Source organism: Spea bombifrons, chromosome 5 (assembly GCF_027358695.1).
Source record: "Spea bombifrons isolate aSpeBom1 chromosome 5, aSpeBom1.2.pri, whole genome shotgun sequence".
NCBI classification, from domain to species: domain Eukaryota; kingdom Metazoa; phylum Chordata; class Amphibia; order Anura; family Pelobatidae; genus Spea; species Spea bombifrons.
This window is the reverse complement of record NC_071091.1, coordinates 76,453,171-76,479,364: the sequence shown is the minus strand read 5'-3', so window position 1 is coordinate 76,479,364 and position 26,194 is coordinate 76,453,171. Positions and strand designations below refer to the sequence as shown.

The following is a 26,194-nucleotide window of genomic DNA, read 5'->3' as shown; positions in this document are numbered from 1 at the left end:
GAATTTTTAAAACAAAAGAACTCTACATTTATTGTAATGCTTACTGTAACAGATCATTGTAAAGAATCAGATATTTTCTAAGAGAAAGGATGCATCATATGTGATGACCATACCTGATATGTTAATTCTTTAATAGACCATAGTGCAGATTTTATGTAGTGACACACCAGATGTGTTCACCAAATGACTAATACCAGTCCTTGTGGAAACCTTGACCTGTCATTATTTAAACATATATCTAATTAAGTCACCTGCATTCAAGCAGGGATATCAATCAAAACATACTGGTAGTAAAAGCACCAATTGGGAGTCTAATTTGGTTTATTGGAAATTATGTTAATATCAGCTTTATTATAGTATTAAAGTTATAGAGTTTGATCTAGAAACAGTAAGTGTTCACAATAATTATTATTTCTTAAAACCATGATTTAACCATAATTAAACCCGATAGGAACATACAAACCTATTAAGTGTGAAAAGGTGCTTAGTATGCACAGTAAGTGCTATTCAAGTCATATTTACCAAGGGCAGCAAATCCAGTTCCATCAAAGTAAGTTCCCTCTTGGACGGATGCGTAGCACTTATTTACTGCGTGTATGGAGATAGCGCTCTCCTTATCCAGTTGTTTGTTATTAATGGCAACTTTGCCAATGCATGCTGGGACACTGTGTGTGATCTAAATGAAAGAGAGAATGACGGCTAATTAGTACATTGCCACCTCTTGTTAGCAGCCATTTGGCCACAACTGTTTTCATTCCGAGACAAAACAAGCAACCAAGTGCACAGAAATAGAATTTGAGGGAATTTGGCTTATCTGCCTGTCCATCTTTTTCTACCTACAGTCAGTCCTCAAACTGTACTTGGCCATCAATAGCCTGATAGCATGTGCAATATAATATATATAATATATTTTTGTCTCCAAAGTTTTGTTTCAATACAAGCAGTTTACTTACATTCCCAATGCTCTTCGCTGTATAGTCTAGTGGAAGCCCACCAAGATAAAGCTTCCCTTCCACATCCAAAGTATTGCTGTCCCCTGGAGCACTAACTGATGCTGATTCCTGACCATCAATAGTAATCGTACCTTTTCTTTTATAATATTCTGTTATTACCTGAAAAAAACAGATGGCTGTGACATATAATAATAAAGACAGGATACCAGATTGAGCAAAAAATTATATTTCCTAAATACTCTAATATACGTTCATATTCTTGCTTCTTAATATGCATTTCATATTAATGAATGTATTATAACAGTGTTGTGTGACTTCATTAAAGGGCCACTTCAGTCTGTACACTTACAAATATCACCACCAGTGCATCGACGAGCACTAATTCATTTTTGTTTGTTGAAATGATGATTTTCAGTATTATCTTTGCTGTATGGTGTCGATGAAAGATAGGCATAGAGACGGATTCTAATAACGAAATGATTGGCCATTGTGCAATAGATTAAAAAGGTGAAATAAACTAATGATGAGGCAGAGGTTTTCTTCTTTTGTAGGATATAACCAAACCTGGGAACTCTTGGTAATTTCCCAGGGAGTAAATGTGATCAAACGCTGGTCTCCGGCCCGCATATTGAATGCACACGTGAGAAAGCAGAGCCTTACCTAGAGACTTACTTAAACAGAGTTTTACTATAAGTTCCCAGGCATGGTTATAACTCAAATACCAGCTAGTTGAGATTTTTGGGGGTTGATAATGATAATTGTTCACATCTTAAGTAACTGAAAATATAAGCAGCAGTCACTTACTGTGTGCCACTTTCCATCATTAATAACAGCCGTATGGAAAGCCTGAGTCCGTCCTTTTCCCATATCAAATAAGAAATAAAGTTTCCCTTCATGAAGTTGAAGTGCAGCATAATCCATCTGGTTCTGGTGAGCCATATAGTAAATAAGACCACTGGTGGCATATGTCCTGAGAGTTATCTGTACAGAGAGTCTGGGAAAAAGAATTTTATTTAATTTCATATTTCTTTTTCAGAAATGACTATAAATTACCAGTTTTCCACTAATCCATGAAGGAGTATATACTTGGAATTTTATCAATTATTTCCATTAATAAGCAAAACATATTAAATAATATAAAAGCAGATTTAAAAGTGTATTGTAATCAGTTTGATTTTAGAACATTTTGTAATTACTATGATGTATTATACATCAGGTAGTGACATGTAGGTCACCGGCAGGAACTATATCTCCCACGATGCTCACGCAGCATCCTTAAATGAAAAGTCTAGTTTCCAAAATAGTTTTATTATTTCATTTTGCATTGACTCCAATGTATTTTACTGAAAATTAGGGCATACAACCTTTAGTGATAGGAGTTAACATATCTATCTCATTTAAGGCCTCTACTGACAACTGGACGCATTAGAATGCAAACATCATCATACTCAGAAGCAGTCTGATTGTCACTGACAAGCATGGGAGTTCTACTGCACATGTGCAAGAAGCATACTGCAGTATGAACCTTGCTCTCAGTAAAGGTGCTGGAGGAGGAGTTAAATGAAAAATAAAAACTTGAATAACTAAAGAATGTTTGCACAGTTCTGCATGCAGTAAAATGATATGGAGTCCATGCAAGATGCATTTAACATGGAAATAGGGCTGGAGTGCTTAGTCAAAGAAAATAATCTCATTTATTCCTAGCTTAGTATCATGGTAGTTGTGGTTTCTCAACAAAAGGAACTGTACAAGCCGGATACCCCTACCAAATAGAGCAAAATCAATTGATTAAAAAACATGACAAAATAACAAATCCATCAGTTGACGTGAAACTGTAACCTGAGCATATCACCATAAAGGTTTGTCGACATCTCTTTGAAAGTTATTATAACATGTTTACTTGTCTTGGAAAGTACATATGTTCTTAAATATTATATATTTATAATCAGCTTTACAATGTACTTACTTTCTTCTGACAGCTGATTGGTCAAAAGGCAGTACAATGTGGCTTCCCTGAGTGAGGCCAAACTGGTGAGCATCTGGCACATGGTCCGGCTTCATCTCCAGTGCACACTGCAATGGCTGCAGGCAAAAATGTCACTTTTATAGATATATTGATTTGACAAATAAATATAATATTAACTACATTTTCAAACACTTAAAATGCCTTAGCTTTTTAAAGGACAGGAGTTGTGAACTAACCAGTGGTGAGGATAAACTGGTAAAGGACCTAATATCTGTATGAAAAATAACGGTTTTATTAAAGCTACATTTTCTTAAAATAGATTTTACGGCATTGGTCCTAGAGGAGCAGCATACTCATGTAACAAGATGTAGACACACATGACCTTCTAGGGACCCCTGGAAACATTTTTACCCCACAACTTAGACTGCCATTTTTTATGGAACCTACGTATCAGCACCATGGTATAACACAAACCCTACTGTTCTTTCCGATGGGACACCGTCTACTAATAGATCAGTTGTTGCAGAGCTAGCTGACCCCTAGGAATTCTGGGCTTAGCTTCTGACCCTTTTTGCCACCCCCGAATGATAAACCACTGCCCCTGTTTGATTCAAAATTTACTGGAGTTGTTCATTCTTAATTTGCACGGAAATCATGGTTTTTAGAAAACCTTATTGAATGGGAATTTCTAGAATAGACTGTTTTACCTTAGTTACAAATGATTTCTGTATGGGGGTAGTTAATTTTCTCTCTGTGACAGGCTGAGCAGGCGTTGCAGTCGGCAGAACTTCCACTTCCAGCTGGGCAATGGATTTAGGCTTCTCTGACAGCATGCAGCTATCCATATGAACCCCCTCATATTTCAGGACATTGGTGAAATCCATCTGCCTTTATTGCAAAAGGGAAAATGTATTATTTTGTACAGTTTATTAGCAGTTTATTTTTTCCTTAAAAAGAGAATTAACACTTACATAAAACAGAGTACATAAACTAAACAAAAATAAAAGTTGAGATTATTTAAATATTTTATAAACTAAAATAAAAGTTGTTTAAATATTTTATAAGCTAAAATATATTTGTATAAATAAGTGTTGAGTTATTTTATTTAATTAAAAATATTGGTTAACATAAGCATTAAAACAGAACTCCGCCATTGTTATTGCTGTTATCAGTTTAAAAATAAGTTATCTAAAGTTTTGTGCTTTTTTTGGATTAATGCATATTAGACAGTTTGATGAAACTTACTCCATATTTACAACCAGATTGCGTATACATCCGTAGAAAGACTGGCTTGTTTTGAGGGGGGCTGTACCCATTTTACCAGGGACGCCACCGACATAAAAATTGGAAGCATTTATAGAGATGGAATCGACAGATGGTCCGTTCATCTTCACCTCGGAAGGTTTTCCTTCATCCACTTGTACATTCACAAGTCTAAAAAAATAATGTCCAAATTGTCAATTCTGCCCACTTGACCCACTTGATAACTGAAGTCATAGAATGTATATTTTTCTCTAGCAAAGATTACAATATCTTAACATATTATAATTAACATATTAATTATAATAATTAACTTTATTTATGGAACTTTATTAAATTCCTAAAATTTTAAGAGGTTTCTATTATATCTTTCCCTTAAAATGTATCATTTGTCATATATGAAGAATATGAAACATTCCCTGATGCATCTTTCTACACTTTCTAGAGTTTATAATATAAACCTATATGTTTTGCAATTACCTCTTGTTCCGGATGACAATAATAGAGTGTTCTTGTCCATCACTAAAGGTTCCAGTAGGAGATTTGATGATGACCTTTCTTGTGCTGGCACCATCCACAGGGTTGATATGGAATTCAATATGTCCATTCACCAGCATTATAGCAAAGAATGGCTAAATGAAAATATATGGTTTTAAAATCTATATGTTAGTTCTGAGGGCTGAGATTCCCATCAAAGAGATACAAGCACATGGATAGTACTGATTTATATACATTCAAGGACCACATGAGGCCCTTGTCACGGAAGAATGTGCATGCAAATAAGGTTAACAATTATCACCTTTGCCTCTAATTGTTAACCTTATTTTGCATGCGCCTACCCAGAATCCCGTGTGGTTGTGGCAGCACCATGAGATTTCTGAGGGAAAAACAAGCCTCCTGGCTTGTCTGGTGTCTGTAGATGAGAGTTTAATAATACTTCTACTACCCCTTAACCCCTTCAGCACCGGGACGTACCTGGTACTTCCTGGTTACTGGTCACCGGTAGACCGGGACGTACCAGGTACGTCTCCTCCAAAAAACGCCCCCACATCACCACGATCGCGGTGATCGTGGAGGCGCTGCTGCTGCTGTCTGCCCAGGAGTCCTGGGCAGACAGCACAGCCTCTCTAAACCCGCCCCCAAGCCTACGATCACTCCCACGGAGTGATTTTGTAGGCAGAAACAGCGATTGCAGAAAAATCTGCAATCGCGGTTTCAGCTGCCACAGGCAGCTTCAGGGAAGGGGGGGGTGTTGAATGGGTCCCCACACAAGTGTGGGGGCCTGATCCAACACCCCCCTGCTGCCTGATCGCTCCATGAGAGCGTCAGTGCAGTGTTAACCCCTTCAATGCCGCGATCGCGGCATTGAATGCCGCGATCGCGGCATTGAAGGGGTTAATTCCCGTTTTGTAGGGGGCTCTGCTGCTGGTGGTCTGCCTGGGAACCCAGGCAGACCAGCAACAGCAAAAACGAGCCCCCAGAAGTCCTCTGATCAGTCTTGTAGGACTGATCAGAGAGACTCCTCCCCTACAATCTCCAGTCTGTTGGAGATTGTGTCCCAGCTGCCAGAGGCAGCTTCAGGGACAGGGAGATAGGGTTCTTTGGTCTCCACATGAGTGTGGAGACCAGCCCCCCAACCCTCACCCTTCCTCAGTTAACCCCTACCCCCCTCTTCCTCAATTAACCCCTTCAATGCTGCGATTGTGTATGACCCCCATCGCAGCATTGCAAGGGTTAATATTAGTCCCCACAAGCTTGTGGGGACTAAATACCAGTCAATGCTGTGCTTCAATGGAGCATCAGCATTGAAAGAGTAAAAAAAATGTAAAAAATAATAATAATAAAAAAAAAATTAAAAAAAAAATTAATTTAAAAAAATTAATAAAATAATAATAATAAAAAAATAACAGCACTGGCCTGAAAGTCCAGGGTGCTTCCAGGTCAAATGCTGGGCTGATCAGATCGCTCCTGGCCAATAGGAGTGATCGGATCATTATGGCAGCCCACGGATGACCCTGCTCTACAAAGAGAGAGGGGTCATCTAGGGTAATTATGAAAAAACATAAATTGAAAAATTATAATTATTACCTGATCACTTGTCGGTGACATTTTAAGTCGCTGATTATTGATCGGTCTCCCTGATTGATGTCAGCGGCCTAAACCTGTCACTTACAAGTAATCCGATAAAAAAAAATATTTAAAAAAATGTAAATGCACATGTTCCAGTTTTGCCCTCATAGCTTCCTCAAAAAAGGCATGAACCATGCATGTGAGGCCTTGTTGGACTCATGGGATGTTGGTGAACAAAATGTGGTGCTTTCTTCCACTGTTGCACTTATGGTGTGCAAGAAATTCAGTGCAACATTGAAATGTATGCGTTAAAAACGCAATAAAATAATTTCCCTGTGAAGTTTGGCAGACATCAGTGAAGAAATGGCTAACTGAAAACTGTCAAAACTACCCTGGTTGAACACCTTGACTTGTCTACTGTTCATAAATATATACTTTTATGGGGTAATTTACATTGGGGGGCTTCCAAAATGTCCCAAATGGGATATGGGCCCAGGAAACCAATTTCTGAAAATTCCAAATGTGAAAAAGAAAATGCGCATGTTCCAGTTTTGCCCTCATAGCTTCCTCAAAAATTGCATGAACCATGCATGTGAGGCCTTGTTGGAACCGGGGGATGTTGGTGAACACAATTTGGTGTTTTTTTCTGCAGTTGCACATATTCTATACAAAATATAATATAAAATCTAAAGCAACATTGCAACATATGCAAAAAAAACAAAAAAATATAAAAATACCTCAAAATTTGGCAGCAATTGGCGATAAAATCCCTGTTTGAAAAGTGTCAAAATGACCCTAGTTGTACACCTTGACTTATCTACTGTTCATAAACATATAATTTTGGGGGGATAATCAGTATCTGTGACAACTATTGCAGTTATTAGACTACCATGCCAAATTTGAAAAAAATTACATTTCAAAAACGTAATGCATGCCTTGCAATATTTTCCCCTATACTGGTCAAAATAGATAAAAATCCTGGCCGTGTTGGGTGGTTTCCAAATCAGGACAACTTAATGAATATATTTGGGATAATTTTTTCCCATTGGTTCAATGTGTGTACAATTTGTATGTATACAAAACTGTAAAAAAATGCGTTTTTTTTATTTTTTCCCCACTTTTTCCAGTTTATTTCAAATAAAACAATGTACTACCCAGCTTAATATGGTTTCAAATGAAAGCCCTACTTGTGCTGAAAAAAACAATATATGATTTGTGTGGGTGCACCAATTGATAAGAGAGAAATTACAGTTGAAGAAAGACATGGCAAAAACACAAAAACGGCTCTGGTCCTTTAGCGACACCCTAGCTTAAAAATCCCGGTCCTGAAGGGGTTAAACCCTTAGGGGTTTCCATCACCTTTTACCCACCATAACTTATGTAATGGTTATATACATCATTATATACGGTCTAGTGCTAGTAACATTTTGATACACATGATATAAAAAGTACATTTACATTTATAGGACTCATCTTGCTTTTCAAGCAAACTACAGGTTAGCTGTTATAATAAAATATCTGCCCTTCTTTGGAGCTCTCTTTGTCCTGCAACAGGGACCAATCACCAAGCTCTGTAATTTTATAAAACCGTCATAAATCTGAATTATTTGTGTAAATATGTTTCATAAAATTATAATAATAATAATAATAATCATTTGATTACTCACCAAGAGAGCTTGCCTGTGACTGAGTTTTTCCGCTCCCTTGCCAAATCCAGCCACGATAATTCCAGATTCATTGAGTGTGGAGAACGATACCATTAGCTCTGATTCTGCTGCCAATGATACTGGCTGCATTTCCACGTAGCCATCTTTTAAAACGGTAATGCTACGAGTTGGCTACGGCAGGAGAAAAAGACACAAAAATACTTTAGTGGTTGGATTCAAAATCATTCACTCAGATTACAGTGGATTAAAAATTGTGGAGTCTCACAGATGCTATCAAATGAATAATAACATAAATAATAATATGCTTATTGGTTGATAGATATGCAACCGATAATCAGATTAAATGTACCTGATTGTAGATGCGGTAAGGTAAATGTATAAACTTCAGTTAATGCATCTATGATAACCTAAACTGTATTGAATTTAGTAAGTGAAGAAAAGCAGGAGTTTGTAGGAGAGCTGCGGTAAATAATATATGAGGTGACTTCTGAGACATTTCACTGATTATAATTGGCATTGCCTCATACAATTTGGATAGGAAGGTTTCTTACCTCCAGTTTACAGCCTTTTCTTACACCATAGGCATTTCTTAGCAAGTCAAAATTTGAGCGGGAAATCTCCAAGTTCTTTATACAGCCCACATAGGACCTGCTGCTAAGCTGTTTTCTAAAATCAAGAAAGATTTGCAATTGATGTGATAAAAACATAATGAACATGTTTGAAAATGTTTTAGATAAAGGATACTTTCTTTATACTAAGTTTGAATAATCTTCGTTGGCTTGAAGTAAAAATTTTCATAAAAATTGTGTGGTTGAGTTCCATAAAACACACATCTCTTCTAAGGGGAGCCATCATTAAAACATTTAATTTAGCTTTACTGCAAGATTCATCCTTTGGAAGATCAGCCTGGGATCAAATCATTTCTTCTTGTTTTCAAACAGATGTTTTATTTACTAATGCAGTTTATGTTCGTCCAAAAATCTACAAAGAAAATTATAACTAGACGTAATACCTAACACTCCTGGATCTGGGAAGTCCACCAATATAAATAGGATCCTTATCTGACCGGTTAAGGTCTGAAGCAACGCCTGGAGCTTCTCCTTGCTTGGTTTCTCTCTGGGTTGAGTTGTAGGAATCCATCACAGCCAGTATACCTTTGTCACAAGAGAACACATCGGTCTTAAAACGAAACTTCAAATACTTCACTAGTTGAAATGATCTACAACAAGTTCTTAGAGGCCCAAAAACTTTTAAAAAAGTGTCAAGGATGGCCACGACAGACACTTGACTGGTTTGTGTGTGTGAGCTTCAGCCGTACCTTGCTTCCTGTTGCGCTGGAAGGCTACTTTATGCCATGCTCCATCATTATAGCGTCCATCTGTCATCAGTATCAGAGGTCCTGATCCCAATTCGACAGATACTCTCAGTTTACCGTCCACCATTTCCATAGATAAATAATCTCGCTGATAAAACAAGAACGAAGTTTGATCAACTTTGTTGAACCATACTGAGCAGCTAAACACTAGGATGTTAAACTTATTTCACCTATGTGTCTACCAGTTAAATAAATTAGTTTAAAAAAGCGAACCTTGACTTATTCTAAACATCATCTGGGTATTGCTTTAAGGCTTGGGTTCATCAACAAGTAAACAGCTGGACCAAAAGCCAAGCACCAAAAAGCAAGGGATTAGCAAAAAAACATGTGTTTTCATTTTTAAATGATTAACTTTTAGAACGTAGAAAACAATAGCTGGAAAGAAATGAAAATAACTAAAGGGCAAGGTCTTACTGTTCCATTGGAAGCAAGATACAAAAGAAGGCCATTTGGAGCGAATGTTCGGAAATGGATAACTATCTGAGATGAAGTGGAACGAAGCGTCTTCTCTACAATAGAATATCCACTGCCGTCAAAATGGAAAGCAGTTTCTTCTTCTCGTGGGCTACAAATACAAAAGGGAAAATTTCAGTCAAGCCATATCGTGGTGGACAAATGCTGGCACTACAAGTGCCATTGAGATAACTAGTATATGATTAAGAATAGCATTGCAGGTGGATATATCACAATTAGGCAAGTTTAATACCGGTATATGATTTAACAAGGGGTAACAACATTTACTCATCTCCATGATAAAATCAAGTGTAATTATTAGCAGGGCTCTACCGGGGAGTTGAATTGGGCCAGACACAGGCACTTTAAGGCCAGCAGCCCATAAGTGACGTATGTATGCAGATGCAGGCTACACTCTTACACTCTCTCATGGTGCAGCTGCACATTAAAAGGCCAGATCTGGCATGCAAGTGGCAGTTAAGGTAAGTGACTGGCGACAGCTGGCACCGGCCAGCTGTATACCTGTTGACTTACTATAGCTATACTCATTGCAAACGACTATGACAAGCATGGAGCGTGTCCACGGTTTATGCTTTTATAGGAGTAACTATGTAACTATCTGGCATTATGTAGAAATTATTAATGCAAACAACTACATAACTAACATTTGGAATACACTAAGAACTTAGATCCCTGCAGAAGTTTTACGCCTTATAACGCTCTTGCTGGTCAATATAAATTGTAATATTGCCACCTGCTGGTATGAACGTGTCATAACTACTCACTCACAAACAGTGGTGTTACGAAGGGATGAATCCTACATTCATATAATTGACATTTGTAATATTTAGGGGTGTCCCATCACCCATTAATTTGCAGGACATATATATATACATTTTACTTGTGGCTGAGTACTGCTACCTTGCAGTATGTACTCATAGAACAGTTCAATAACCGATTTCATGTATCTGATTTTCAATTGTGGGTAGCATGTGAAAATCTACATAATTCTACATTGTAACGCATGCTGGACCCCCATTTTAGGAAGATTATCCGTTATATACATATGTCATGGCTAATGGCAGATGTGTGATTCTACATTGGAATTGGTTATTGCTTCTCCAAGAACTGCACAAAGGGAAAAATCAGCACGTGTTTAAAAAAAATCTTTGAAAATAAATAAGAAGTGATTACTAATAGTTATTTAGGACTTAGCATTAAAATACATAGCTAGGAAAAATATTCCTTGTAAACTAAAACAATTTACACATTTGCATATTTTAACACATTCCTAAAGCGTACCCACTTTTTATGAGAAAGTAATAAAATATGTTTTAGCCATGCTCTGTAGGAAAAAATAAAAATAGAATCAATGTGTCCATTTTTAGTGATTAAAGCTGGTATCTGTGTTAGAGGCGAGTACAATTTTCCATAAAAAGATAAAACCAAAAAAAAAAAAAAAAAAAATCTATAAAATCACGCTCTCTGCTTCCTGCAGGAATTCCAGCATCATTTAAATTTCCAGACGTGTAAAAACAGGTAGAAAACACTTTTCTTATAATTTTCCATATATTTAAATGTTTTCTATTTTGGTGTGAAACTGTGCCTCTAACAGTAATGATGGGCTGAACATGAAAAGAAACAGAATATCCTCCTGCAGCCACTTTTGGTTTAATAATAGTATGTCTGGCTTCTATCTGAATACCCATTATAGGTTTAGATGTCAATTTTTGCATTTTACATATTTATTTTGTTGACAAAATATTAAATAAACCAAATATATTTTATTTTATTAATTAGGGGGGGGGCAGAAGAGCTTCTCTAAAGAAGATAAGTGAGCTTACAAAACATACATTAGTAAAAGGTAGCATGGCAACAATATAGAAATAGCATTAATACTTTTAGGAAGCTAAATAATACCTTCCATAGCATCCACCACATTTGCCCTCTCTCTCAACATAGTTCCATAAACCAATGGAGTGCCCATTAAGGAACGCCTCGCCCATGCAACCTTTAAAATCTGTGGTCTTGACTGCTGTTGATTTCTAGGAAAGAAAAATACACGGATAATTAGCCATGGGATTTGTTTATACACGTTTTAATGTTATTTTAAAAATATATTTTCCTAACTATATGGGAAAGCAGAACCTCTCCTGATGTCTTTAGGCAGCCTACAGGTCTGTATCTAAGTGTGACAACATCAGGCAAGCCCTACATACTACCTATGGAATAATGCATACATATTTTAGGTAGAGGACATCAAAGGTCTGTCAAATGCCTGTTGAACAAACATGTTTTTGGACTATGTTCTAGCACACTTCTTTTTGACTCTGCTCAGACATCTTGAATGCATCCTAGGTTACAATGTCACAAAGATACTGATTTTGGCTTAAGCCAGTGTCTACATGCCAAGCTATATCTACTGATATGCTTAATATCCATGAGGAAGGGAGAAGGAGTGTGAACCAGAGGAGGGTTTGGGTTGCTCCAGGTTTCTGTACACCTATAAGATGGTTTTCCTAAATATAAAAATATATATATATATATATATATATATATATATACCGTATTGGCTCGGATATAGGCCGCCCCCGTATATAGGCCGCACCCTAAAAGTCTGGTGCTTTTTTAAAGAAAAAGTTTTTTTCTTTAAAAAAGCACCAAAAAAAAAAAAAAAAATGCTGCCACTCTGTCCCCCCTCCCCGAGATATGCTACCACTGTCCTCCCCCCCCGAGATACGCTACCACTGTCCTCCCTCCCCGAGATATGCTACCACTGTCCTCCTCCTCCCCCCCGAGATACGCTACCACTGCCCCCCCCCGAGATACGCTACCACTGTCCCCCCCCCCCGAGATACGCTACCACTGTCCTCCCCCCCGAGATATGCTACCACTGTCCTCCCTCCCCCCCCGAGATACGCTACCACTGTCCTCCCTCCCCGAGATATGCTACCACTGTCCCCCCCCCCCCCCGAGATACGCTACCACTGTCCCCCCCCACAGAGATATGCTACCACTGTCCTCCCCCCCCCGAGATACGCTACCACTGCCCCCCCCCCCCGAGATATGCTGCCACTGTCCTCCTCTGCCCCCCCCTCCTCGACTTACCGGAGCAGACTCCCGGGTGTCTTGCGGGGCCGGCGGGGGACATCTACGCAATACGCGTATGCAACTTCCGGTGCCGGTGCCGGTGCGGCCTATATTCGAGCCAATACGGTATATATATATATATATATATATATATATATATAAACACTTCTGTTTCACAATGATACAGCAACAACGGTGCAAGAAGACCAAATTATGGAGCTTGAGTCTATAATATGATTAATCATTTTTTTTTTCTATATTGTAGGTTTAACCATGTCTACAATTATTATAGGTAACAAATAAGTTCATGCTCAAAAAATGCATTTCATCTGGGAAATATACCTGTAATTGTCCTCCTATTCCCCCAACAAACATCAATGTTGAGTTATCGATGTGGAGTATGGATGATGTACCAGGTGAAGATGACATTTTGGCTGTGGGCTTCTGAGAAGTGCCAATTTCTTCCACAGTCAATGAACCTGATTTACCAAACCTGTGAAGATGAACCATGGATGTTATAGCTAATGATACTACAATATCATATTTGTATAACCAACTCTCTCAACTAATTAGTTTTTGTTGTCTTTGTGTCTATCTAACTAAACGCATACATACACTGATCCTGTATAAAATGTTATAAAGTGTTTTTTTCAACCTGGAAGGAACATCTCAGTAATTGGTACTGAATTTATTTATCAGAGAAGGTCAACTATATTAATTTACGTCTCAGCGAAATTACTTTTTGATAAAAGATAAAGTACCAGAACACAAAGGAATTACATCAAAGTATAGAGTGGAAAATGTGGGGTTCAAGTTTGAAGATATTTTTTGGTGGTCAGTAAGTACAGTAAATGAACTCTTGTAGAAATCGTCACACTAAAGAACAAATCATTAAAATCCTGTACAATTGCCATATGTTTTACTGGTCACATCTAAATAAGCTTTACCTTGTTGCGTGTATTTTATGCCACTTGTTATTGTTTATCTGGATATCAGGTTCTTCGAGCCTTACAGATCCTGCGCCCAGGTCCCAAAGGAAGGAAACCTTGCCTTTCAGCATTTCTACCGCCATGAAGTCAGCCTGCAAAAAAACAAAATAAATGATCAATGTGCTAATAAAGCCCCATTTTTCAAATGCTGTAATTTCATTAACATTATGACTAGAAGTTTTATTAATAATAAAATCCTTTTCACTGTGTAATAATTCCCTGGAATATCTGTCTTCTGTATGTTCATATATACGATTACTTTAGTTGCATACTGTAGATCAAAATGACTTCAAAACTTTTGTAGCCGCTTTCATGTTCAGTGTCCAGGTAAACGCCAGGTGAATGCACAACTCATACAGAACTGAATAAAGACTCAACTCAATGGGAGAACAACTCGTAGGAAACTTTTAGCCCCCAAGTTATTGATAGTCGAACATTTCTTGGAAACGTTGATTTGAGTATCTATGGCACATAATGGAGTCTGAAGCTTAGAAGTATCCCAATGCAAGAAGGGCCAGACATTGCAAGTTTCTCCACAAGGGCAAATTTGCACTTTAAACCTCTAAGCGAATGACTGTAGAGGGACACGATCTTTTCTTAGTAAATGTTCTTCAAATTTCTCTTTACTGCATGATACATCTGGCATTGAAATGGCTTTTTGTCAACAAATGCATGAAACATTAAAGTCACTCACTTTCGTGCTGCTGCCCAGGTAGAAAAGCAGGTTGTCCGGCTCGCCGGTCTTAACATTAAGAGTTAGAGTGCTGAAATGTGTAGAATAGAGCTCTGGGTGGTAAGAGCGTACACAATCTCTGTCGGCTGAAACAGCCACTTTAATCTGAAAAAATAGAAAACAATTTATTATTAATATCGAAAAACAATTGCTCGTTCAGTGCTATGTGCTGTAGAGTGCTTTATAGCTAAATTATATAGACTATTAACAGGCCATGCCAACACCACAGCTACTTATCAAACTTATTTTATGTCAGGGTCTCTCTCCTTAAAGTGGTACTGCTGTCTCTCTTAGATAAACTAAAAGGCAGTTATCTGTAGTGAGCTGTCTATGGTACGCAAGGGAACAGTATCCTCAATCAGTGAAATGGAAAGTGGACCAGAACCAATATTGAAATAATTCATCTATAAATCCAATTTTTGTTGCAAAGAAATGTTTGGGTTTAAAAAATATGATATGTTTTTAGATATGTGTTTTTCTTGGAAATCCGCTTCCACTTGTATGGTAACTGATTCTATTAAAAATAGCGCCTCTTTTAACCATCGAAAGGGGTTGTTTTTATGGTACTGAGATCATTATTCTAAATATGCCTTATACTATCTATGGCTGACTAAGAAGTCATCAGTAAAAGGTAATAGTTGAAACTCTCTTTTTTCCGTAACACTTTTATCACACTTACCGATGCGGCCTGTTTACGGGCCTGACTAATAAGCTCTTTAATTTCAGATAGATTTCTGCTTAGGTTTTCCTCAAGCAATTTCAAGGGTTTCAGTCTATCCAATAAAATGTTGGCCTGTGTTTCCACTTCTTTAATTCTGCTTTCCGCTGTTACCGCTGGTGAAACACAACATATTTAGGAGCTTGCACATACAGTATACATAAAAACATTAACATAGGTGAACCTAATACTCGGGCGCGTTGTGTGTTCTTAGCATGGCCTTTGTCACGAAGAAAAGTCCTACTACCGGCAACCAAGCGGCAGCTAGCCAGTTCTGCCAGTGCCTACCCGACAGCCGTCTGCAGTGCAGTCCCATCGGGCTGCAGGCAAATTTGTGATGCGCACTAGAGGGCCAACCTGTGCCGCGCAACAAGAGGCATCCCTGCGATGGATTTAAAAACCCGGAACTGCTATTAAGAAGCACCCTATTGTGTTCCTGTTACACGTATCAGGAGAATCTGCTCCAGAAAGTTCTGTTGACTCTCTGGCTTGCGATTTTGTACCTTGCTGACATTATCTGCGTCCCAAACCCAGCTATCCCGACTACCTGCGCTGTGTACCAACCTTGGCTTTTTCTGACTACTTGTTTATTATAACATACCCAGCGCTGGCTACTATCTGACCTGGCATTCTGTGGTACCTGTCCTGAGTACCTACCTGAGGCATTAAGTAGACAGGTATTCTGTACCTCCAGCAAGTGCTACATATGACTCTTCCTATATATATTATATATTATACACCTCCACACTATTTTGATCACCAAAGTCCCTGTCTTCTTATTTTGGGGCTCAACCTCTTGAGGCTGAAGGCTGAAGGCTCTATCAGGCTGAAGAACTGTGGTGTGTACGCTTCTGGTTCACAGCAGTTGTGACAGCTCTTCGGGGGGGGGGGAGACCATGAGCTGGTAGTCAAGCTGAAAATGGGGTCCCTTATTTCAGGAAATTTAGAATTTGACAGTAGATAAGAGATATTTGGTCAGTTTAGTCTCCAGAGTTTGAGATGACTCAATAAGCCTGGCCAAGCTCTGCTTTGGCTCTTGCTCGGGCTTTACAGAGCAGATAAAAAAAATGAACAGCATATTAAACCTCTTCCACAACGATTGTACATTCTATGCCAAAGTATTCCGTGCACCCTATATTTTTGCAGAAAAGTATCGGCGAGTGCATTAATGCAGGAAACATACCCGTCTTGGATGAGTCCGCTAGAAGCTCGTTGATTTTCCGCAGCGTGTCATTGACTTTGGACAGCGCAGAGGACGCAGTTAACACCTTTTGGTTGAAGTTCGTGATATGGTTTAAAGTGCCAGCTGCACTGACATTGGCAGACAAGGCAAGCTCTTTAGCATCTTGTAGTTTCTCACTGGTATCTGTTCCAGGGTAGATAAAGCAAATTATGAACTTTTTCGCTTTGAAAAGTGAAGTTGAAAAATTGAGAAAAGGGAAAACATTTCTAAGAAAAAGTACATATAAAGAGGCTGTTATTGAAACCTGAATTAAGGGGTGGTTCTCAATTTAGGACACAAAATCCCAATGAGGATTATTCTTATGAGGAATGAATGCAGACTAGATTTTAATACTAACCCCACACTAAATTACTCACAGACATTAATGTGGCTCCTGCAGGGGAGGGCCGGCAGCCTAAGGCCTGGGGGGCAAGTCAAGTGAAGTGGCTCCGCCCCCTCGCACTCACCTTTCACCCCTCACGCTGCTCCCATCACTATGCGGCCATCAGACTGCTGGAAAACTGATCTAAACAGCCGCTGGGTGCTGATGCCACCGGCCAGAGCTACTTTAATCCTTTTTTTTTTTATTTATTTAATACACCGGATCGGCTTGCCATATTAAAAATAAATAAATAAAGTATTAAAGTAGCGCCGGCTGGCAGCATCAGCACCCAGCGGCCATTTAAATTCGATTTCCAACAATCTGATGGCCGCATAGTGATGGGAGCAGCGTGAGGGGTGAAAGGTGAGTGCGAGGGGGCGGAGCTTTCACCCCTCACGCTGCTCCCATCACTTGGCGGCCGTTGCATACGGCCGCTGGGTGCTGATGCCGCCGGCCGGCGCTGCTTTAATACTTTTTTTTTCATTTAATAGCCGATCCGGCTTGCCATATTAAATTTAAAAAAAAAAAAGTATTAAAGTAGCGCCGGCCGGCGGCATCAGCACCCAGCGGCCGTTTAGATTAGATTTCGGGCGGCCTGGGGGGCAATTGCCCCCCGGCCCAGCCCGCCCCTGGGCTCCTGCCCTGTTGGGGATGTGGATACGCAGTTATTGTTTTGCAAGAAATAAAAGCATGGGCTTGGAAGCTCAGAGGTTATTTCAGAAATTATGCTTCTCAACATTTCAAAAGGCAAAAGAAGGACACATTTTTGTTAGGAGCACGGTTACAGCCTTTTAGTGTGTATCGAAACATATTCACAGCATTTAATGACTTATTTTGTCAGAAAATCACACTGAACAGCCATTAACAGGTAAGCAGGCCTCGCTCTCAGGAGGAAGTCTAGGCATTGTATGTCTGAACTGAATCAATAATTAAAGCTTCTGTTCCAGCAATATGTTTAGCAAATAAATCTTAGGAGACCTTTCTTTTTTTTTTTTGGCAGTCTCATCACATTTTCAGTTTCTGAAGCATAGCAATGTCTCATTAATGACATAAGCGTGATGTCATCATTACTGTATTCATTACGTTGTCATCACAAAACCATACATTTCTTCTTTTAGAGTCTTTTCAAATATATATAATGTCTGAGAACTTGCGGAACCTCCCTTTTAAATGCAGTGTTCCACCTACTCTAATGAATATGCCCAAGAAATAATTATTTAATACTGTATATGTTTTTTCCAGGAACATAGGCAACCAAAAAGCAGACACTAATAGATTCTTGCTATAAAAACTGAAAAAAAGTTTTGTTTTATAGGTAAAGAAGATACCTTTTACACTAGGATAAAATTCAGCTTTGTTTTGTTAATGCCCATTTGGAATGAACAGAGGATTATGCTGAGATGGTCAGGAATTAAACCGAAGCAAATCATTTATGTGTTTCTATTGTGCACCTGTACAAAGACTCTTTTGTCTGCATTTCCATCAAAGATGCACATTTTTATTAGTGGAAGTACAATTTGTAGGTACAGCTAGAAGTAAATGAATACGCCTTAATGCTACTTACCATTTGGTAAATTTCTCAGAGCCAGAAGCTGTTCACTTATTTGACGTGTAAATGCATGAGTGCGTTTTTGTATTGTATCTGCTTTTGTTTTCAGATCGTTCAAATCAGACACAAGACCTATGGGAACGAACAAAAGAGTTTGAGAAGATTACCAATTTAAATATCTGAAAGGAAGAACTGTCAATGACAAACAAGTGTCGGGCATAAGAAATTGGATTTTTATTTTTCTCAGTAGGTGTTTCTGCTCTGTCTGATGATGGTAACTTCACGTTGTCATACTGAAGTGTCATTTGATTACAGTGCGGATGCCACGTAACCTTTCAGCTTCCATTTTTTTGTTTAAAACATCCAAAATGACACAGAATCACTGAAATAAACAGTAATCTATTTGTATGCAGGCCTGGACTGGCCAACTGGCAAACCGGGTAAATGCCTTGTGGGCCAGTGCCAGATGGCGCTGGTCACTTACCTTTACTGTCGTAGATCTGGCTGCCAGCTGGACACACGAAGCTGGACACTGCAGAGGTATAGGAGTGTGGCATGCGTCCTCATATAACCATTCTTTTATTGGATCAAATAAGAATGTCTATCATTGGGGTCTATAAAAGTAGCTAATACTCCTAAAGTCATGTAAAGCTATGGTACTGACAAAAATATAGTATAATATGGTACGAAACTATCAAAGTTCCCAGACCCTTACCTTCCGTGCTAAGACTTAAATTTTTGGCCTCATTCAGAAGTTGTGTGCTGAACTTCATAGAATTTTTTGGTGCAACTTGTAAAGATCCATTTGCCCCTGAAACCTTTTAAAAGAAAACATATCGTTATCAGATTTTTTAAATGATGTAATAAGTCAAAAATGATTTGTGTTTGTTTGTGTTCTTAGAGTAAAAGTTGTAGTTTCAGTGCTATACCTGCAGTGATAAAATGTTAACCATGGTCAGTAAGGTAGGTTGGGGAATTAAGCTCAAGTCAGGTGGTATATGTTGTCTGTCATTTACACATTTATCAAGTGCTATTAAAGAAAATAACTGCATTATATCTTAATATTTGGTCAAGGATGCCATTTGTTGGCACCATACATATTTTAATATGAACGCTATAAGGACAAATCAAATGGACAATTAAAAAAAACTGGTTATAGGCAACACTATGATGTAGGCATTGGATAACTACTTAAAACTAAGCACAGCAGAAACAGTCCCAATATAAAATGTTGCATTTAGAACAAAATGAGTTCTAGGATATGGTCCTTTTTCAAAAAGTTATCTACATGTTTGGGGGTCCATAAACCTGAGATCCAATAAGCTTTTTGCATTGTTGTGATGTGAAGGACAAAATATATTCTAACACTAAGCAAATAGAGGTCTGGAAAGTGATGGGATGTTGATGCTTTCACATAACACTGGAGATCTAAGTTATTATTTTACTTTAAGGAGAATTTTGTTTGTGACCAGATGCATTCTATAGTTCTTCTCTAGGTTTCGTGTATGATTTCTGTCATTGTAAGACACATTTTCTGGGCTAATTTATTACAGGGGTACCTGGCCAGGGAAGCCACTACTTATCAGACACTATGGATTAGTTGGGTTTTTTTGCCAGTTAACTAAACTATACATTAGTGCTTACTTTTTAGGTCTAAAACCTTAGGCGCCATATCATATAGTTCATAGGGTTAACTGATGAAAATTATACAACCTAAAAATGAACTAGCAATTCTTACTGATCTTAAGTAACAGTGAGTGGACATTACTAGTGACATTATTTCCAATAAACATTAATCAATCTAGTTAATATAATAATCTGAAAAATAAAAACCCACGTTCTAATAAAATGTGCTTAATCTTTGATACTGTACTGGAGAGTTTTGGCTATAGAAGGTGTACCGTAACCTAAATTTTGTATATTTTTTAGCATATGGATGTCATTAGGATACAAGTCTATTAAGAGTGTTAATACAATTGTCTATTAAAATGTCATTGTGGATTGATAACACTAACAGTAATCTTTTTACCATTCCATGTTCTTTAGACCTATGCACCTGCCGCTCTTTGAAGACCTTACCATTGCCAGGACTCCTGTAACTGTGTGGTTACACTGTTCTGCAAGAACCTCTGATTGCTCAATCATATTTTTGATATCTGTGTGAGAATGGATCGCACTGGTGGCATTCAAAGAGGCATTCCTTACATCTAAAAGAGAACTGGGAACACACAAAAAAAGATATATTATTATATTGTCCCTTTAAAATATGATGTTTTTGCTGAAAAGATTTTGTAGCAAAATGAGTTAAAAAAAATCACATCATCAAATGCTACAACTAAGGTTTACAGCTTTAAATAGCAGATGTGTTGTTCTGCTTATGCATTTGTTTTAATAAAATAATCACATCTTCTTCTACTACCCAGCTTGTAGCAATTTAGATTTGACTTCCATTTAACTTAATACCGTGACAAAACCAAGGTAGATGGCAATGCTGACTTATATGAATATGACTGAACTGGATGAATTAATAACTACATTTTGGTATTAACACTGCTATGTTTACCTATTTAGAGAAGCAGAAAGTTTGTGTAGTTCAGCTGCATAATCTTCTGCCTTATAGACCATGTCAAGTGCGTCTCTTTTGGCCATCTGCATTACCAGACGATCTACATGGTGTCTCAGTTTAGAATTCCAAAGAAGAAGCTCCTCTTGGTGGGTCTCCAAAACCTATGGACAACATTACAACATTAAATCCACATTAAATGACTCTCTATGGTCCAATTGATTCAGTGACACCTGGATACATACAGATGTAGCATTAATGGTGTCCTCTGCAAGCAAAACTGCATCATCCACCAGCCCAAGACCTTCCTCAATCAACAACACAGAACGGTTCTTATTTTCCTGAAGGTCGTGTTTTTTTGTCTGTAAGGGAAAATAAATAAAAATACATTCCGCTAAAATTATTTTGATTGTTCCTTATGATTTTTTTTAGTTATCCATGGGTCAACTTTCATACTTGCAGCCCCTAGGACTAATGCAGAGTTCCCCCGGGATGCAAAGATGTTTCAAACGTAAAAGTATTTTTTTAACCTTGATCAATTGTTTTACCACATTAATAGGTAATTACAAACATAAATTCTGAAACTCACTTACCCTCAAATCAGCCAGATTTCTTTGTATAATGACCAGCAGATCGTTGGTGTTGTTGGTGTTTGCAGATGCCACATACAGCAAATCCTCCGCTGCCAGTAGTTTGTTGTTACGTTGTGCGAGGGCATTTTCAAGACTATTTTTTAACTTTGTTAAATCTTGGTGTGGCTTCTCATATTCTTTCTCAACTCTGTGTAGATAGCCTTCTGATACTCTGATAAATCATAAAAGGAAAAAAACTACTCAGATAAAAGTAAATACCGCTATTGGTTCGGGTCTGGTACTCTCTGCAGAATTCACCTTTAGTCTAACTTCTTGTGTTCTTGTGACAGGCGGTATAAAAAAATAAGGAAAAGGGCAACTCATTTTAAAAGTGTGTTTTAATTTATATAGATATATTTGATTTAGCAATTCCTTTTTTCCCTGTGAACATCTAATAAACAAAACAAATATATGTACGTATAATAATAATATAAAATGTATACGTACTAACATGTATACTAATATATATATATATATATATATATATATATATATATATATATACATACACACATACATATACATACACACATACATATATATATTTCGCAAAAACAAGAAAATAAAAGCGCTTACTTGAGGGTTTTGGTAGCATCTTGACTTTGATCATTAAAATATTTCGACCTCATAGAACTGAGCATTAAGGAGACATCATCCTCATAATTTAATTGCAAATTGTCAGAGAGCTGTGTATCAATGCTCGTCTCATTTAGGCTTTCGACCACTTCCACCAATACTGCAAGAAAGATAGGTTAATAGCTCATTTAGAAAGCTCCCAAACACTAGAAACGACAGATCTGGCCACATAGTCAAATTAGGCAGCTGTCTAGTATGCTGAGTTGGTAGGGGTGCCACTCTCTATATATACCGTATATTCCGGCGTATAAGACGACCGGGCGTATAAGACGACCCCCAACTTTTACAGTTCAAATATAGAGTTTGGACTATACTCGCCGTATAAGACTACCCCTCTACCCAGCATACAACAACCAGCCAATCACGGCAAGCAATGTACCTTACCGGTGATTTGCTGGTTGATTTGCTGACATATACATACATGCACTGCCCTTACACACACACACACACACACACACATATATATAATATATATATATATGTGTATATATATATATATATGTGTGTGTATATATATGTGTGTGTATATATATATATGTGTGTGTATATATATATCTACACATATGCCTGTCCATACATACACATTTATACACTGCCCTCACCACACACCCCTGCCTTTACACACATGTATATGTATATGTATATATACACACACACGTATGTATATATATATATATATATATATATATATACATACATACATACATCAGTGTGTGTGTATATATATTATATATAAATATATATATATATATATATATATATATATATATATATATATATATACAAAGTCCAAAATCAACAATTGCACACCAATCACCACTTTTTTAGCCCGGTGCCAAGTAGCTGCAACAGCAAATCTTATAATATCAAAAAAATCGTTACCGGCACTCCAGGGACTTCTTTAAATAATCACTCCAGAAACAGCAGTTTTCTAATCAACGTTTCAGTCTGTTTATTAGACTTTCATCAGGACACGTGTGTGTGTGTGTGTGTGTGTGTATATATATACACACACCAGCTTACAAATACACTGACCATATCACACCAACATACATACACTGCACTCACACCCCTTTCTCCCCATCTCTTACCTTATCTTCTGTCTTCTTTCTTCCATCCAGTTGTGGGAGCGCGAGGTCTGGCACTTCAGACCTCGGCTTCCCTGCTCCCTCATCACTACGCGCCGGCAATTGATGCCGAGCGCCGGGACATGACGTCATCCCCAGGCTCGGCATCAATAGCCGACACGTAGTGATTAGAGAGCAGGGAAGCCGAGGTCTGAAGTGCCAGACCTCGAGCTCCCTAATGTCGGGCTAGTTAGAGGGAGGTCGTGATCTCCCCAACCAGCCCTGCTGATCAGGGCTAGTTGGGGAGATCACGATCTTGCACCTACCTCGGCGCGGCCCTGAAGACCGGCCCAGGGGAGGCGGCTTCTTCACTCGCCCCTCCCCTAGAGATTGGTGGCTTCGTGGGAACCTCCGGCTTGGTAAGTACCCGGTGGTTGCATTTCTTAGGGGTTTCTAAGTTAGTACCCGGCGTATAAGACGACCCCCCACTTTTAAGAAGATTTTCTGGGGTTAAAAAGTCGTCTTATACGCCGGTATATACAGTATGTTTTTTTTTACAAAGAAAGTATACATGTAGCACTTAATTTACCATGGGTGCTAGAAGTCCTATAGTTGTCCATGTATGCTATCAACCTCAGTACTAGAAGAAAGTCTGCGTTGATTTAAATAACTATTTAAAGTTAATAAAGTACGCGCAAAAAGGAAGAACTGCCCTTATATCGCCAAACAACTTCTATCTTTGACAACCAGATAATTGCTGGATAGGTATCTGTAGTTCAACAACTGTTGGGGATAACCCCATTTAAATGGCAATAAATGTACCTTGAATAGTCGTTTGCATTTTGTCAATAAAGCCGATTAACTCTTGAGTCTTATTCAGAGTTCTGATGGTGGCATTGTTCAGTGCTTCTCCATCACCTATCACCTGCTCCATCTTAGGGAAAAGTAAACATGTATGATTTAGATTTTTTAAAATGCAAAACAAATTACATTTAAGTTGTAGAACAATGAGCAATGTATAGATCATTTTGAACCATTTAATAATATCACTGAATCTTAAACGCTCCAAAGCACCTGTATGTAATAAAATATTTTACATAATTAACCTAATTTTAATTGATCTCGCAGGATAGATATACGAATTTCATAAAGCAAAAAAAAAGAAATACTACAGTGCCCTGAAAAGGTATTTATTGTAATTATGTCTGTGTGTGTCTAGTGAAATTAAACCCAATTATCTATTATATTTGGTTAATTGGTTTAGTATCTAAGGGGGCAAGGGTCAGATTTTTTTTCCTTCTACAAATGAAAAGATCATTTAAGAACTGCACGTTATCTTTGCCTAATATTAAAATTATTTGGATGATCAAAAAAAAAAAAAAAAAAAAATGGTGACAAATATGCAAAAATAGAAATTGGGGGCAATTGCGTTTTTGTAGCACTATATGTATTGACCTTATTGGACACATATGAGGTCTACTTTTTAATATTTGCCTTACTAGATTTTACATTAAGAAATAGACGTAAATAGAATTAAAGCTGTCCAAGGTATAACAAAGCAAACTTCATATTATGGCGATCTTAATAAAAGAGGCACTGTAGGAAAATCAATCTGCAGATTATGGCGTGTACTCACGTGCTGCTCAAGTTGGAGGGTGTCTTTAGACAAAGAACTGAGCTGCTCCATTGTCTTGTCCAGGGATATTATTGGGCTGACTCTTATTGGCACAGACTCCTGAAAAACAATCCAAATTTGTCTAGTTATTGAGAATATTGAGAAACGTGACTTAAAACTACACATTTTACTTGCATAAACCTAGATAAAAATAATGTAAACTTTACTTGGGAATATACCTAACAGATGGAATATACCGTATGTACATATGAAATAAATGAATATGTGTTTTTAGTCAAATACATTTAAAAAATGTAATGATGACATTAACCTGACTGAGAAATATAAGAGATTCCAGAGATGCCATAATAAATGCTCATGGACCTTGGACAGGAATACAAATCAAATCTGTACTTCTCCAGCCTGAACATACATGGATTATTATTATTTATTGTTTTATATAGCACCATCAAATTCCGTAGCGCTGTACAATGGGTGGACAGGACATAACAAGTAGTATATAACATAACAAATTGACTTACAGAGACAACAGGTGAGGAAGGCACTGATCAAACAAATTTACAATCTAGAGATACAAGCCTAAAACATGCAGAAATGTATAAATGGCCAAAGAACAGGGTATTTTATAGATAGATAGATGCTATTTACTTTCAGTTTATTTAATGTGTGACTTTCAACACTTTGTATTATTTTTTTTTTCCGGGCAGACCTCCAAATAAAGTGATTGCTGTTGATTTAGACTTTAAGAGCTGTTGCGTTTCAGCTATGTGCTCGTAACCTTTCAATAAATCCTGTGAGCCCTTTCCATGAACCTCAATGTTTGTTGTATCTTAATCTCCTATCAACCATCGTTTTTGGCTTTTAAGGCATATTTAAATATGTATTAAAATTATATTTGCATATAATTGCCTCTGGTAATTGGCGAACATCATGCTCTAAGCCGGGACCTGATTACATTACGGAGAGAGCAGCAACTTCATCTACAGATCCAATTTGAACAGTTTCAAGAACATCATAAAGACCCTTTATTAGATTTTATCCAGTTTTCCCCGATCTGGACAGTATCAGCCACAACTTGTCTACAGAGAGCAACTACATTATTTGTACGGAGGGATGGAGGGAAACTTAAAGTAACATAATTAATATTTATTAAAACACGTTCTTATTCACAAAGCTGCCTATGTTATAATATTTCATTTGCAATCTAATGTTGTTGATTAAAATTAAACTAGA

At 37.7% G+C, this 26,194-nt stretch overlaps 1 protein-coding gene across 1 annotated transcript in view; it reads right to left on the bottom strand.

Moving 5' to 3' along the window:
- LOC128497701 (laminin subunit alpha-1-like) overlaps positions 1 to 26,194 on the bottom strand; it is a 49,340-nt gene that overhangs the window by 4,344 nt on the left and 18,802 nt on the right. Inside the window, 27 exon segments of the mRNA XM_053467861.1 lie at positions 523 to 676; positions 954 to 1,112; positions 1,758 to 1,947; positions 2,920 to 3,035; positions 3,627 to 3,807; positions 4,165 to 4,353; positions 4,660 to 4,811; positions 7,917 to 8,087; positions 8,468 to 8,582; positions 8,929 to 9,070; positions 9,235 to 9,379; positions 9,706 to 9,856; positions 11,665 to 11,789; positions 13,177 to 13,327; positions 13,782 to 13,915; positions 14,518 to 14,661; positions 15,236 to 15,390; positions 16,458 to 16,640; positions 18,443 to 18,559; positions 19,143 to 19,245; positions 20,507 to 20,645; positions 20,991 to 21,154; positions 21,236 to 21,352; positions 21,584 to 21,794; positions 22,199 to 22,358; positions 24,148 to 24,259; positions 24,962 to 25,060. Of these exon segments, the coding sequence (XP_053323836.1) occupies positions 523 to 676; positions 954 to 1,112; positions 1,758 to 1,947; positions 2,920 to 3,035; positions 3,627 to 3,807; positions 4,165 to 4,353; positions 4,660 to 4,811; positions 7,917 to 8,087; positions 8,468 to 8,582; positions 8,929 to 9,070; positions 9,235 to 9,379; positions 9,706 to 9,856; positions 11,665 to 11,789; positions 13,177 to 13,327; positions 13,782 to 13,915; positions 14,518 to 14,661; positions 15,236 to 15,390; positions 16,458 to 16,640; positions 18,443 to 18,559; positions 19,143 to 19,245; positions 20,507 to 20,645; positions 20,991 to 21,154; positions 21,236 to 21,352; positions 21,584 to 21,794; positions 22,199 to 22,358; positions 24,148 to 24,259; positions 24,962 to 25,060 (3,979 nt within the window).